Here is a 13,853-nt window from a genome sequence, read left to right on the forward strand (position 1 = left end):
ATCAGGGGAATCCTTCAGACCAACAAGCGCCCTGTCTCTACGTCTCTTGACCTTAAAGACAGTGTTCATGATTGCAATATGCTCAGCCCGGCGCATCTCCAAACTTCAAGCATTATCCTGTCTGGAACTGTTCCTCAGGTTCACCCCGGGCATCATATAGCTACATACGGTACCATCCTTCCTTCCGAAAGTGGTTTCCCAGTTCCATATGAACCAGACCATATCCTTACCATCACCAGATGAGCACAGGGATTCGGAAGTCTCACGTCTCCTCCGCCACCTGAATGTCGGCAGAATCCTAGTCCGATACCTGAAGAGATCGGAATCCTTGCTCAAAACTGAACCACCTGTTCGTACTTCACAGCGGGAAGAAGTAAGGGGAAGCGGCATCATGGGCCACCATAGCCCGCTGGATCAAAGAAGTAATTAATGCTGCCTACATAGAGGCAGGAAAACCATTACCTTTAAAGGTCAAGGCGCATTCTACGAGGGCCCAGGTAGTCTCCTGGGCTGAAACCAAGCTGCTGTCGCCAACCGAGATCTGTCGGGCGGCGACATGGTTCTCCCTACACACCTTCTCCAGGTTTTACCGCCTGGATGTTCAGGCCAGGGAGGATACAGCCTTTGCAAGGGCAGCACTAAGTGAGCCATGGGCAGCCTCCCACCCAGTAGGGGAGTAGCTTTTGTACATCCCATTGGTCCTGAGTCCATCTGGCTACATGCTAGGAAATGGAGAAATTACTTATCTGATAATTTAGTTTTCCTTAGTGTAGACAGATGGACTCAGCATCCCGCTCACGGGTGCTCCAGAAATCGAGAACCTCGGATATCTAATCTCGAGACTGAGCAAGTACGGGTAAACTACGGCCTACATTTAGTTCAAGACCACCTGCAGTTACCCAGGTGTATGCGTTTATTGTTATTGTTTGAGTGCACTGGCCTGTGAGCCATCCCTCTACTCCCTTAGGGGTAGCAATCGCCATTGTCAGCATTACCCATCGTGGGATTTTTGATGTCTAGAATTTCTTATTTATGAGATTGGGACTGTTATTTAAACCTTGAATCCTTTTGGGGAAAGGCAACCCCCCCGGACCCAAAGGACAAGGACTGGAGAACCGTGAGCTTTTTTGTGCTCCCTAGAAAAGGCAAGCACCTATGACAGCATAACATCAGCTACAGAGAGATTTTTGAAATTAAGTAGGTACTCCTATTTTCTTGTGGGGGTTTTTTTGTTTGGTTTTTTTTTTAATCCAGCCCTCCTCACTGAGAAACAAGACAGGGACAGCCAGTTTCACATCCACCACAGACCTTTCCTTTAGAGAAGTCACAGACCCCAGAATTTTGGGAAAGAGAGACCAAGATCATGGAAACCTCCCACAGGATTTCCATCCAAAGGGAACAGGACACAGGCTGGGTGACCGGAAATTAACATCTGGACTTGAGTAGGTTTTTTTTCCGGGTCGCATGGGGATTCCCCCCAAAGTAGGTTTTCCCTGGCCCTCTGTGACGGTTTATGCACCTAGAACAGCAGTGTAAACTTAACCCCAGGACCCTGAGAGAGAGGACACATACCCAAAGGAAGATTGACAACTGTAAACCAGACAGCTGTAATATCTACTGTTTGGATAAATTGGACTTTGATTTAACTTTAAAGAATCAGTAAAGTGTTATTTTAACACCAAGTACCTTGTCCGGCCTGTTTGTTCCAGGAACAGCATTAAAATTATTAAGGAAGAGAGAGCTGAAATACCACCACCACCTGGGCCACAAGCTTTAAACACCCACCCTTTGGGACAAAGAGAAGGGAAAAGTGCTATCTGGAGCAGCCCCAGAGAAAAAGTGTGCGCTTTTAGGAAGCTGAACTCTCCAACAAAGAGTTACATGTGTGTGTTTGAGAGTGTGTGTTTAGGAGAGAGCACACTCAGCGTGTCCCCCTCACATGGGTCCCACCTAGCCCTGGCCCCTTTTTCCCCAACTCTGCCTCATCTCCCTACCCCCTACGTTCCACGGTTCTTTTTTTTGTCTACAAGTTAAGCCCTGCTGATGGGCATCAAGTAGGATAGAGACCTTGATTTTAACATATCTCAAAGTTGCAAAATGCTGTGATAATCTCTGCTGTGACAAACTAGAGGAATCATAAAAGGCATAAGGAAGAGTTGTTAGCAGCAAAAGAGGTGATAATACCTCTACACAGGTGCATCAGAACATATTTTGGTTGGGTGGAGGAGGACAGAGTTCCAGCCCTTTCTTCCTTTGTGTACAATGTTCTTTTATAAATACATTCTTTGGATAAATCAGAGTATAATTATTTAATCCAAGATCAGTTAATAAAAAGCTTGATGCTAGAAAACCAGACGTAATGGTAGAGGAGAAAACAAGCCAAAAAATCAAGGTACAAACATGAAGCTATTGGAGAGGAGAAAACAAGAACAGAATTACTAATAGAAGTATCATTATTTATAGTTCATTTTATCATTCATTTATAGTTCCGTCCTTCCCTTGCCTCACCTCATCCCCCCCCTCTTTATGCACTATCCCCTTCCCTCCCATTTTGCACTTATGCATTTGTATCACCACCATTGAATTTTTGTTAGATAATGTTATTTCCATTAGCGTTACCAGTTACCATTAATTTTCAGTTCTCTGTAAAGCAATGTTTGTTGTTTTTCATGTTTTATGGAAACCGATATGATGTACTCCTACGAATGTCGGTATAGAAAAACCTTTAAATAAAAATAAATTATTAAGTAACCATTCTGTACTATGTATGGAAAGAGAGTAGCACTATACAAAAAAAAAATCCTTCTCTGAATAGAGCTACATGATATAAATATCATAAACTGACCATATGTTTTAGTGCTGTACGAATTGTCTTAGAATATAATCATGGGTCAGATAAATACTCCTGGGGGAATTCTGCGCACAAAAACTTTATATTGGTCAAAAAACACAATTTACATGTCAGTCTTTAAATTAATACAGAAAAAATGTATTACTTAAAGATGCAGAATTGTAAATATTTTGAACAGAATTTCCCTAGAAATTCACTGTAAGAGTGTCCCTTCCACTTGCACTCCCTACTCCCCTGGCCACTTTGCCCTCTCAGGCCCCAACTCCTCCACCTGCCAGTATCTCTCCCCTCCACCCCTCGGCTCAACCCCTTCCACTCTATTGCCAGTCCCAGAGTTTGACCCCATTCTCAGTACTGCCTCTCAAACAAGGTCCCTTTGTCCCTCCCTCTCTCTCATGCACATGCTCCCTTTCTCTAGTGCACATACTCACACCCTCATACAAGCTCCTTCATTCTCTCGCACACACATATCCCCTCATACAGGGCCCTCTCTCTTGCATACACACCCACACAAGCTCCCTTTCTCTCTCTCACACAGGCTACCTATGTCTCTCATGTACCCCTTCACACAGGCTCTGTCTCACTCACACATAACCCCCTTCACACAGGTTAGCACCCTCTCATACACCCAATCCCTTTTTCATCCACACTAGCTCCCAATCTCTCACACACATTCACATTCCTTCTCAATCTCCTCATATAGGCTCCCCCTCTCACTGAAACCCACACTCAAGTATCTCCCCCCCTGCTCTCTTACCTCCCCTGCTCTCTCAAACCCTCCTGCTCTCACCCTCCCCTCCCCCACACCCTTCCCCTCATATAGGCTCCCCCTCTCACTGAAACCCACACTCAAGTATCTCCCCCCCTGCTCTCTTACCTCCCCTGCTCTCTCAAACCCTCCTGCTCTCACCCTCCCCTCCCCCACACCCTTCCCCTCATATAGGCTCCTTCTCTCTGAAACCCACACTCAAGTATCCCCCCCCCCCCCCGCTCTCTTACCTCCGATGCTCTCTGTCTCCCTTTCTCCTCCCCTATACACCCTCCCCTCTCTCACACCCATTCTCTCACCGGGGCCTTTATCTTCGCTGCGAGCGGGGCATACTCCATTCGTGGCACACGGGGACCTTTCATCTTAGCTGCGAACGGAGCGCGTCCCGCAGCACATGCAGGCCTTCATCTTCGCGCACTCCGTTCGCGGCTTGCCGGGGTCACCTTGCTATCTTCTGCGCAGGGGGGGAATTCTGCGCAAATTCTGTGCTCCACAGTAGCGCAGAATTCCCCCAGGACTAGATAAAGTATACAATTCCTTTTCTATTTTTCATGAATGCATTAAAAAAGTCCCAACAAAAACACTTATCTCTTTGCAGAAATGTCGTCAAAAAAGGCCAGACATTGGTCCAGCATTGCAAGATGAAAGGTTCTCTGCATCAGGGCTTAGGGACAACTCAAGTCTGCTTGGGTGCACTGAAATGAAATGAAATGAAAACAGGCCACCATTTTAAAGGCAAGAAGCCATGAAAAAAGGAGACCAGTCAGAGTTGCAAACAATATAGGCACAAATTGAATCTCCATCTCATAAAGATGTAATGAATTACAATAATGTGTACAGAGAAAACAAATCAGAAGCCGATCCAGTTGGCTGTGTAGCAGTAAAGATAACTGAGATTGGTGTATGTAAGAAGCCCTTTATTGAAATTTGCCCGACTCTGGCCGAGTTTCGCTCTTTAGTCGAGAGCTGCCTCAGGGGCAACTAGAAACAAATGTATAAAATGTTAAAAAATGAAAAAACACACATAAAGATACAATTAATAAACATACATGGGTATACAAACTTCAAAAATAATGTAAATCATAACATGTATGTGTGTTGACAACACAATGGAATACAGAAGCAGTGCAGAAGAAGCACGAAGGACACAGTCTAAGTGCAGATATCATTAAAAACAACCATGGATTGTGGAAACAGAAATATATACTGGAGAGGATGACTTGATATTAGTATGAACTGCAATGCAATTAATGTAGTTAAGAAATGAATAATAAAATGCCAGGGAGTAAAGTGATTTAGACCATAACACAGGAGGTGATAAAAAATGAAGTGAAAAAGATAAAATTAAAACATGAAAAATGGGAATGCTTACTAAATGTGAGCAGGACTTATTGCACGCCTGCAGGGCTGAGGCCACAAAATATGTGTATCTGCTATTGTATACAATCTTTGGTTCCTGTTTAAAATAAAACAAACATTAAGAACAAATCGCCTGTTAAAACTAAATAAAAAGGATGAAATTGAAAAATAAAAAATATAAAGGGTAAAATAGACATAAAAGGTGAACTAAAATAAAAACTGGATACCCATTGTACCTTGAATGGAAAGTATCTGGAATCATTTGTAAATATAAATGAGTGACAGATTATGAAACATACATGCACGGAGCGCTAAGAATGGAGTCCAGTATATGGACTGTCATTGTAAATGAGGACTTTATTCAGATGTGCCAGTTTACCTGTTCTTTGAAACATGTGGTTATGGCATGTAACACCAGATGTGAAGAACACTTCATTCAATTAATATCCTCAAGGCACTAATAGGATATATGACACTAAAATACAAGTGAAAAAACAGACTGAATCGAATAAATGAATGAAAAAAAGGGGAGAGCAAACTGTCACTGCTAAATCAAATCTCAGCATCAGTATTATGACTGCAGAAACACTGTGAATGCATATTTCACCAACCAAACTCAATCGATTTAATTCAATACAAGGACTTTTTTGGAAACAAAATCAGAGCACTAAAAACTGCTTGCCATCCATTGATTGTCAAAAGTGTACTTACAAACGCATACCTGCGGTGCATAACATTAAGAGTGAGACACGTCAAGCGGAGTTCTCCAAATAACTCACAATATGTAGATGATTACGCGCCAAAATTTTCAACAGTGGTTGCCACCGGTTCGCCTATTGTAAATCTGAAAAATCGCCCATAAATGTATATAAAATATAAATGGTGTTGGTCATCAAAGCTTATTTTTCAGGAACAGATTGGATGGATTGCTAACTGTATGCTATGGGAACGATGACCAAAGATATGTGTAAAAGAAACACCAAACTGCCAACGCCGAGTTGAGACTCGAAAACATTAGTAAAACACTAATGAACGTTTAGTTCATTAGTGTTTTACTAAGATGAACGTGTATCACACCAAACAATTACAAACAATTACAATTGTAACAATTGTAATTGTAATTACAATTAGTCACAAAATATTTGTAAAAAATAGCTGAAGTCAGAGCGCTGAGCTCTTCCTACCATCCGATGGATACCAAAGGCTTCGATTAGACCGCATATCTGCTATGTGTGTCTTTGCCCGTGCAGCCGCAAATCAATAGTGGAAAAACACCAGGCCGGGTTTTATGGCAATTCTCGCAATGTTGAGCATTTGCGCGCCAAAATTAGAACCAGTTGCTGCTGGTCTCTTGGACTGCTGAAAGACTTGTAATTAGAAATTAAAGTATAAACTGCATATGAGGATGGTGATGGGTTTTGAATTATTACTGGCAGAAAATCACTATGTGACAAATGTGTGTGTGTGTGTAGAGAGGATGGGAAAACCTATTGTGAAGCAATAATATACTAGTGAAAATTAGCGAGAATATAGGTAAAGAGGTCAGAATGGAATGTATGTGCTTATGTATAGTAACTTATAACATGTTATGGGTATACAGTGCCAACAAAAAATTGTGAAAAATATACATATAAAAAATAAAAAATGAATAAAATAAAAACATTTGAAGGAGCATATTAAAATCTATGATGGAGGATGGAAAAAGGTATTATACTCTGAAAAAACTAGTAAAAAAGAACTTGAAACTTAAAAACAGTGTTGGACAATGATTTTATTTATTTATTTATAATTTTTATATACTGACATTCTTACATTAAAATGCAAATCATACCGGTTTACATAAAACAGAAAAAGCAGGAAAAAATATTTCCATAGTCAAATACAGAGAACATTTATAATAAAATTGTTAACAAAGGCATAAGGTAGGAACTTGAAAAAAAGGTTACTTAACAGAAAACATAAAAGAGAAAATATTAAATGAAGCACAAAGAGTTGCACGAAGGGGTGCACAAAGGGGAGAGCCCCTTTGTCGCGCCCCTTCGGCGCGTGGCGCCTGATAGTGAGGCGCTTTTCAACCGCCGCCGGAGCTCACAGTGACGTCGGAGGAGGGGCGTGGTCACACATCGCAGTCACCCATTTCCCTCACCTCCTGATGATGATGGTAATAAATACAAAAGAGAATGAATTAAAAGTACTAAAAAACTATGTATCCTAAAAAATTAAAAATTAAAAATAAAACCAAATTAAAATGAATAAACAATAATAAATACAAAAAGTGAGTGTGAATTATAACTGTAAAAGCCAAAAAATAAAATTAAGCTCCTCATTTTGTGAATGGGGTAATTTGCTTAAGAGTCATGGTCAGTAGCTCCCTGATGTATTAATAAAAAATGCTATATCTAAACCAAGACGTTCATAAATATATACTCCTAGATCAATCTCACAATTGAGTCCAGTGGGTATCATGGTGTTGAACTCAAATATAAATTTCTGTTCCCATCTAAGAAGTATATTATTGAAATCTCCTCCTCTCCAGTTCACATATGGTTTTTTAATTATGCAAAACTTAAAATCCACAAATTTATGACCCATCTCAATACAATGTGTTACAAGGGGTTTGCCTTCACTCAATCTGTTAATGGCACTCCTGTGTTCTCTTATTCTTTTGTTAAATTGTCTGGCTGTTTTGCCTATATACCACTTATTACAGGGACAGATGGCAACATATATAACGCCAGAACTTTTGCAGTTGGTAGAACTGTTTAATTTGTAAATCTTTTCTGTGGTGCCAATTTTAAGAATTTGCATTTTTAGATTGACAAAGCATACGCTGCAATTACCACATGGACTGTGTCTTATGGGTGTCTTTGCTTTGGGTAAAAGAACAGGTAGTGTAGATGGTGCCAAGAATTCTTTAAGGTTTCTTTCTCATTTGTTAGCTACCATTACTTCTTTGTTTTGAAAAATTGGAAGGACCTGCAATATGTGCCAATGTTTCCTTATAACATGTGCGATGGTATGGGATAGGCCTGTAAACGTTAGTGGGCATATTACTTTGTCTTTTTTATCGCTCCTACTATGAGTCTGTAATAAAGTAGCACGTTGTTGTTTGTCCGCCCTAATGAAACAATCATCAATGCAACCTTCAGGGTATCCTTTTTCTAAGAACCGAACTTTCATTTCCTCAGATCTTTGTTTGAATGTTTCGGTGTCTGTACAAAATCGTTTCAGGCATAGGAACTGACTGTAAGATAAATTCTGTACAAGCGATTTATTGTGACAACTATCATACTTTAAAAATGTATTCGTATCCGTAGCTTTGCGATATGTCTGTGTTAAAGCCTGTATGAGTTCTCTTAATGAGTATGTCCAAAAATATTTCATCAGTATCGTACTGCATTTTGAAGTGAAGATTGGGATCTAAACTATTTAATCATTCTTTAAATTCCAATAAATCATCATTACTGCCTTTCCATATCAAAAACACATTGTAAATATATCTTTTCCACAACATAATTTTGTCTTTAAACTTGTGGTCCATCAGAAACAAATTTTCAAATTCAGCAACATATAGATTGGTGATGGATGGGGCCATGGGGGAACCCATGGCCATACCCTTAACTTGCATGTAATAGTGTTGATTAAATGAAAAATTCTTGGTTAATGCAATAGTGGCTAATTCAATAATGAATTGATTGGGTATCCGTGAATGAGTATTATTTGTGTGGACAATATTTTCTACAATCTGGACAGCCTTGTCTTGTGGTATATTTGTGTATAGTGAGTCTACATCTAATGTAACCATTATGATGACTCATCAACCAAGAAAGAGCACTGGATTGGTCCTGAATCTCAAAATCAATACACAAAAGGTACCATCTGTAGAATTCAAATGAAGAATTGGCTCAGTCAAAATCGACCTGAAAGCCTGTATAAATAAATTTTTTAAACAAGACTCCGCATCGGCAAGCCTGACAACGTGTTCAACTATGCACAGTTGAGCCGTTTGGTCTAGTCATCATCTGCGGCTCTTGTTATCGGCTGTGAAGCCTGTATGAAAATGTTGATAAACAATTTTAGCACGTTTTTTTAATATATATTCCACCGAAAAAACTGTGAATATTTGTTCATCAATATTTGTAATTCAGCTTATAAGCTTATACCACTGTTCCGACTGTGCAAAGTCCGTCACTGTACACGACAACAGCCGGTGTTTCGCTGCAAAAATGCAGCTTCATCAGGGGTGAAGAACCTTAAGGACAAATAGAAATTTCAGCATCAGTTGTGGAAAATAAAAATGTTACTTAGCTTAATGTACTTGGAGAGCCAACCTCCTTCACATGGATGCCGAGTCTCGCAGCGATTCTTCTTGGAAACGGGACAGAGACCGATCCAAACAGGTTGTTGAGATTAAATAGCCCGCGCGAAATGAAATGTGATGACGTCATGGCGTGTGTGTTGTCAAGCAACCATATCAACAAAAATTTCAGCGTAGAGAGAGAACGTCATAGGATGTGTCTCACTCTTAATGTTATGCACCGCAAGTATGCGTTTGTAAGTACACTTTTGACAATCAACGGATGGCAAGCAGTTTTTAGTACTCTGATTTTGTTTCCAAAAAAGTCCTTGTATTGAATTAAATCGATTGAGTTTGGTTGGTGAAATATGTATTTACAGTGTTTCTGCAGTCATAATACTTCGGAGGAGGGCTGCGAAAAAGTAAGTCGTTGCTTTACACTGCCAGTCCTGTCTCCTCCTCCTCCCGAAGCAAGGCTGCTTTTCGTGTCTTGCTCCAGGAGGAGGGGAGAGAGGACTAGCAATCTTGAGCGGCTGCGAAAAAAAAAAGTTAGTCGTTGCTTTACACATGGGACTGTGAGGAGGCCTTAGCTGCTGGGGGAAGCAGGGAATTGAAGTGGTGAAAACGAGAGTCTCCCAAAAGAAAACAGGCAAAAGTGCTGGAAGAAAGTGGAGGGAGAGGAAGAAAATATACGGGAAAGCTTCAAAGCGTGTCAGGTCAATCTAGTAAAGTAAAGCAGCCTTGCTTCGGGAGGAGGGGAGAGAGGACTGGCAATCCTGACCGTCCACTTCGTTGCTCCTTTTTTTTTTTTGCTTTTCGCTTTTTAGATTTTTTCCGCTTTTGTTGCTTCGGGAGGAGGGGGGGAGAGGAGTGGGGCTGCCCCGGAGACCAGCATCCATTGACGCGGCCAGGGCAGGTGAGCGGGGGCTGGGGGGAAGTTTGCCTCTAACGCAGGGGGTAAGGGTAGGCGGTAAGTTAGCAGGTTAAACGCGCGGCAAAACGGCAGGGTAAAAAAGCGATAGTCGGGGCGCGCGTTACTGGATGGTAGGGAATAGCTAATTCGATCGTTTACATGTAATATACATGCCGCGTGCGGAAGGGGTTACCCGGGGATTTAAGGACGCGGTAAGAGTAGATTAAAGGGGATTGTGGATCGCAGGAAGGGCTAACGCGGCCGGAAAGTGAGTAGAAAGCGGGTTAGGAGCGGGGTAAACGCGGCCGCACTTTACTGGATTGACCTGTTTGTAAGCCCCTTATGACCATATTTTAGTAAAAAGAATACCAATACTTCCCTTGGGTATGGGGGTGGAGGAAGAGAGACAGTCTGGACAGCCAGGCCCCCGCTCCTGTACTAATCTAAGGGTGAGCAGAACTCAAAAGTTCCCAAAATTTATAAGTTTGGATGAGAAGTGTTGCAGGACTTCTCACCAGGTTCATAGGAGGAATTTTTTTCTCCCTGTAGCCTGTAAAAAATTCTTTCTTCTGGGACTTTCAGCCTAATTGGTAGCAACTGTATGGTGGCAAACCCTGCAGACAACATTCACAAATACCTGTGGAGTGGTTTTTGTTTTGTTTTTTTTTTGTCGTCCCTTTTTAACCCATTCAGGTTGTAGTGTGTAAGCTCTGATAGTGGTTCAGCAGTCCTCCAGCTTAGGGAACTAAATCACAGCTGTCTGGAACTCACTTCATTGGTGTCCTTTTGCTGTCTAGTAGGTGTGTCTGTAGGGACCCTGTGATCTTTGTCTCCTGTGCTGCAAGTGCAGCCTTCATTTCTCCAGCCCCAGCAGATCCAAGGAGAGCAAGAAATGTAGAAGATACCTGCAGAAAAAGATCTCTTGGTCTTACCTGTTCTGCCCATTCATACCTGTTTATTGTACTGTCACAGATCTTAACATGATGAGCGATGATCTCCCTCCCTCCACCAAACTGAGAACCAAACACAAATTCCTTGCATCCCAGAGCAGCCTGTGTAACAGCTTTTTCTAAACAACTTGTCTAGTCTTTCTCAATAGTTTAAAAAAAAAAAAAAATTTGAGTATTTTATATTAACCACAGAAACGCACCCTCTCAATTCTTACAAAAGTGCTGGCAGCAGAGGATATCGTCATGACACAGTTAATTGTGCTGATAGGCTGCACAAGCCAAAGGTAAGCTTTTACAATGACAGGAATAGGCAAGTATCTGATTAGCATGCCCATTACACAGGATACGAAGGATGTTAGAATTTTATTTTTAAAAAATGTGTGAATTTTTTTTATTTTTCGGTAATCTTAAGCCACCTCCACAGCAACATTTAGCAAGCTTTTATCTCACTTAATACATGTTGCATCCAGCCACTGGCTGGTCAGAGCTGATGTTCCATTGTCTAGTATGGTGTTAGAGCATGATGTCATATTGATGTGCAGCTTAGAAACTAGGTAGGTTATATAGTAATTTCATTTTTTTATGTATATACATGTGTATATTTTTCAGATGGTGGTAAAAACATTTATGGATATGGACCAGGACTCGGAGGATGAGAAGCAGCAGTATCTTCCTCTTGCCTTGCACCTTGCTTCTGAATTCTTCCTCAGGAACCCCAACAAAGATGTTCGGCTTCTTGTAGCTTGCTGCCTGGCTGATATCTTCAGAATATATGCCCCGGAAGCTCCATATACTTCCCATGACAAACTAAAGGTATTTATTGTGCAGAAAACTGACTTACAGGTGCTGTTCATCTGTGTTTTCACAGCTGGTTCTGTTTGTAATGAGACTTCACATGTTGTTTCTCTTTCACTACATATGCTGTAATATATTACTCAAGATCTTAAAACTGCTCTTTAGTGTAGTTTTATATAGTGTTTTGCTCTTTAAGTATGACCTCACAAATCCTGGTGGCCATTGGCTACTAGGGATGTGAATCGTTTTTTGACTATTTAAAATATCGTCCGATATATTTTAAATCGTCAAAAATCGTTAGGGCCACGATACAATAACAATTCCCCCGATTTATCGTCAAAAAATCGTAAATCGGGGGAAGGGGGAGGGCGGGAAAACCGGCACACTAAAACACCGTAAAACCCACCCCCGACCCTTTAAATTAAATCCCCCACCCTCCCGAACCCCCCCCAAAATGCCTTAAATTACCTGGGGGCCCAGCGGGGGTCCGGAACGGCCTCCTGAAATCGAATCGTGTTGTCTTCAGCCGGCGCCATTTTGCGCCGGCCATAGACCAACACGATTCGACTGCAGGAGGTCGTTCCGGACCCCCGCTGGAATTTTGGCAAGTCTTGTGGGGGTCAGGAGCCCCCTCCCCAAGCTGGCCAAAAGTCCCTGGGGGTCGATTCGCGGCAGGAGATCGCTCCCGGACCCCCGCTGGACCCCCAGGGACTTTTGGCCAGCTTGGGGGGGCCTCCTGACCCCCACAAGACTTGCCAAAAGTCCAGCGGAGGTCCGGAACGACCTCCTGCAGTCGAATCGTGTTGGTCTATGGCCGGTGCCATTTTGCGCCGCCATTTTGCAAAATGGCGGCGCAAAATGGCGCCGGCTGAAGACAACACGATTTGATTTCAGGAGGCCGTTCCGGACCCCCGCTGGGCCCCCAGGTAATTTAAGGCATTTTGGGGGGGTTCGGGAGGGTGGGGGATTTAATTTAAAGGGTCGGGGGTGGGTTTTACGGTGTTTTAGTGTGCCGGCTCACGATTTTAACGATTTTCACGATACTTTAAACACCCAAACAGCAACAATACGATTCCCTCCCCCTCCCAGCCGAAATCGATCGTTAAGACGATCGAGGACACGATTCACATCTCTATTGGCTACTATATGAACTCCTTTGGACATTAGTTGTCATCAGTACTTGGCCCTATAACTTTGGCTTCATGTGGATTTCTGTTAGTCTATCCTCAGATAAATAATTGTTTTTCAAGTGAGTTATTTTCCTATGTACTTTTTAACTTTGCCTGAGTATTGCTCTCAAAACACTACCCCTAGACTCCCACAAAGCTTTGGCAGGGGGAAGAGAGCGACTTCTCAGGAACCATGAGCCATCAATAGGTCTAGCAGGTAAAAGGAGCAATTAGCTTCAACTGTGCACTACTTTAAAGCGCAGAGGGAAATATCTTGTTTCTAAGGTTTTGTTGGTGTATTTTATTTACCTCCTAAGTGTGTATTATGCTTTAAAATAACACTGCAAGGGCATATTCTGAGCCCTGCCATATTGGAGTTATACAGCATCATGTGATAGCATCAATTCCTATTGATGCTATCAGCATCTGATTGGGCACCAACCAATGGCAAAGCAGTTTTATCAGTGCTTGATGTAAAAAATTGCAAAGTGATGCAAATAGGAAAAATAATCCTAAGTAAATGTACACAATGTTAAGTTCCACATCAAGAGTTACCACCTAAGAAAACTACCTCTGAGTCATTGAAGACAATACAATGAAATCCTCGGTTCAGTGTGCAGCAGCAGTCAAAAAAGTAAATAAAATGTTAGGAATGATTTGTAAAAAAAATAGAGCATAAAAATAAGAATATGATAATTCCTCTTCATAGATTTATTGTGCCACCACATATTGAGTAATGGGTGCAGTTCT

At 41.7% G+C, this 13,853-nt stretch overlaps 1 protein-coding gene across 2 annotated transcripts in view; it reads left to right on the top strand.

The window, feature by feature from the left end:
* PDS5A (PDS5 cohesin associated factor A) overlaps positions 1-13,853 on the top strand; it is a 734,756-nt gene that overhangs the window by 101,360 nt on the left and 619,543 nt on the right. For both annotated transcript variants that reach the window (XM_029589173.1, XM_029589180.1), the window contains exon 3: positions 11,749-11,952. In XM_029589173.1, the coding sequence (XP_029445033.1) occupies positions 11,749-11,952 (204 nt within the window). The remainder of the gene's footprint in view (positions 1-11,748; positions 11,953-13,853) is intronic.

Source organism: Rhinatrema bivittatum, chromosome 1 (genome assembly GCF_901001135.1).
Source record: "Rhinatrema bivittatum chromosome 1, aRhiBiv1.1, whole genome shotgun sequence".
Lineage (NCBI taxonomy): Eukaryota > Metazoa > Chordata > Amphibia > Gymnophiona > Rhinatrematidae > Rhinatrema > Rhinatrema bivittatum.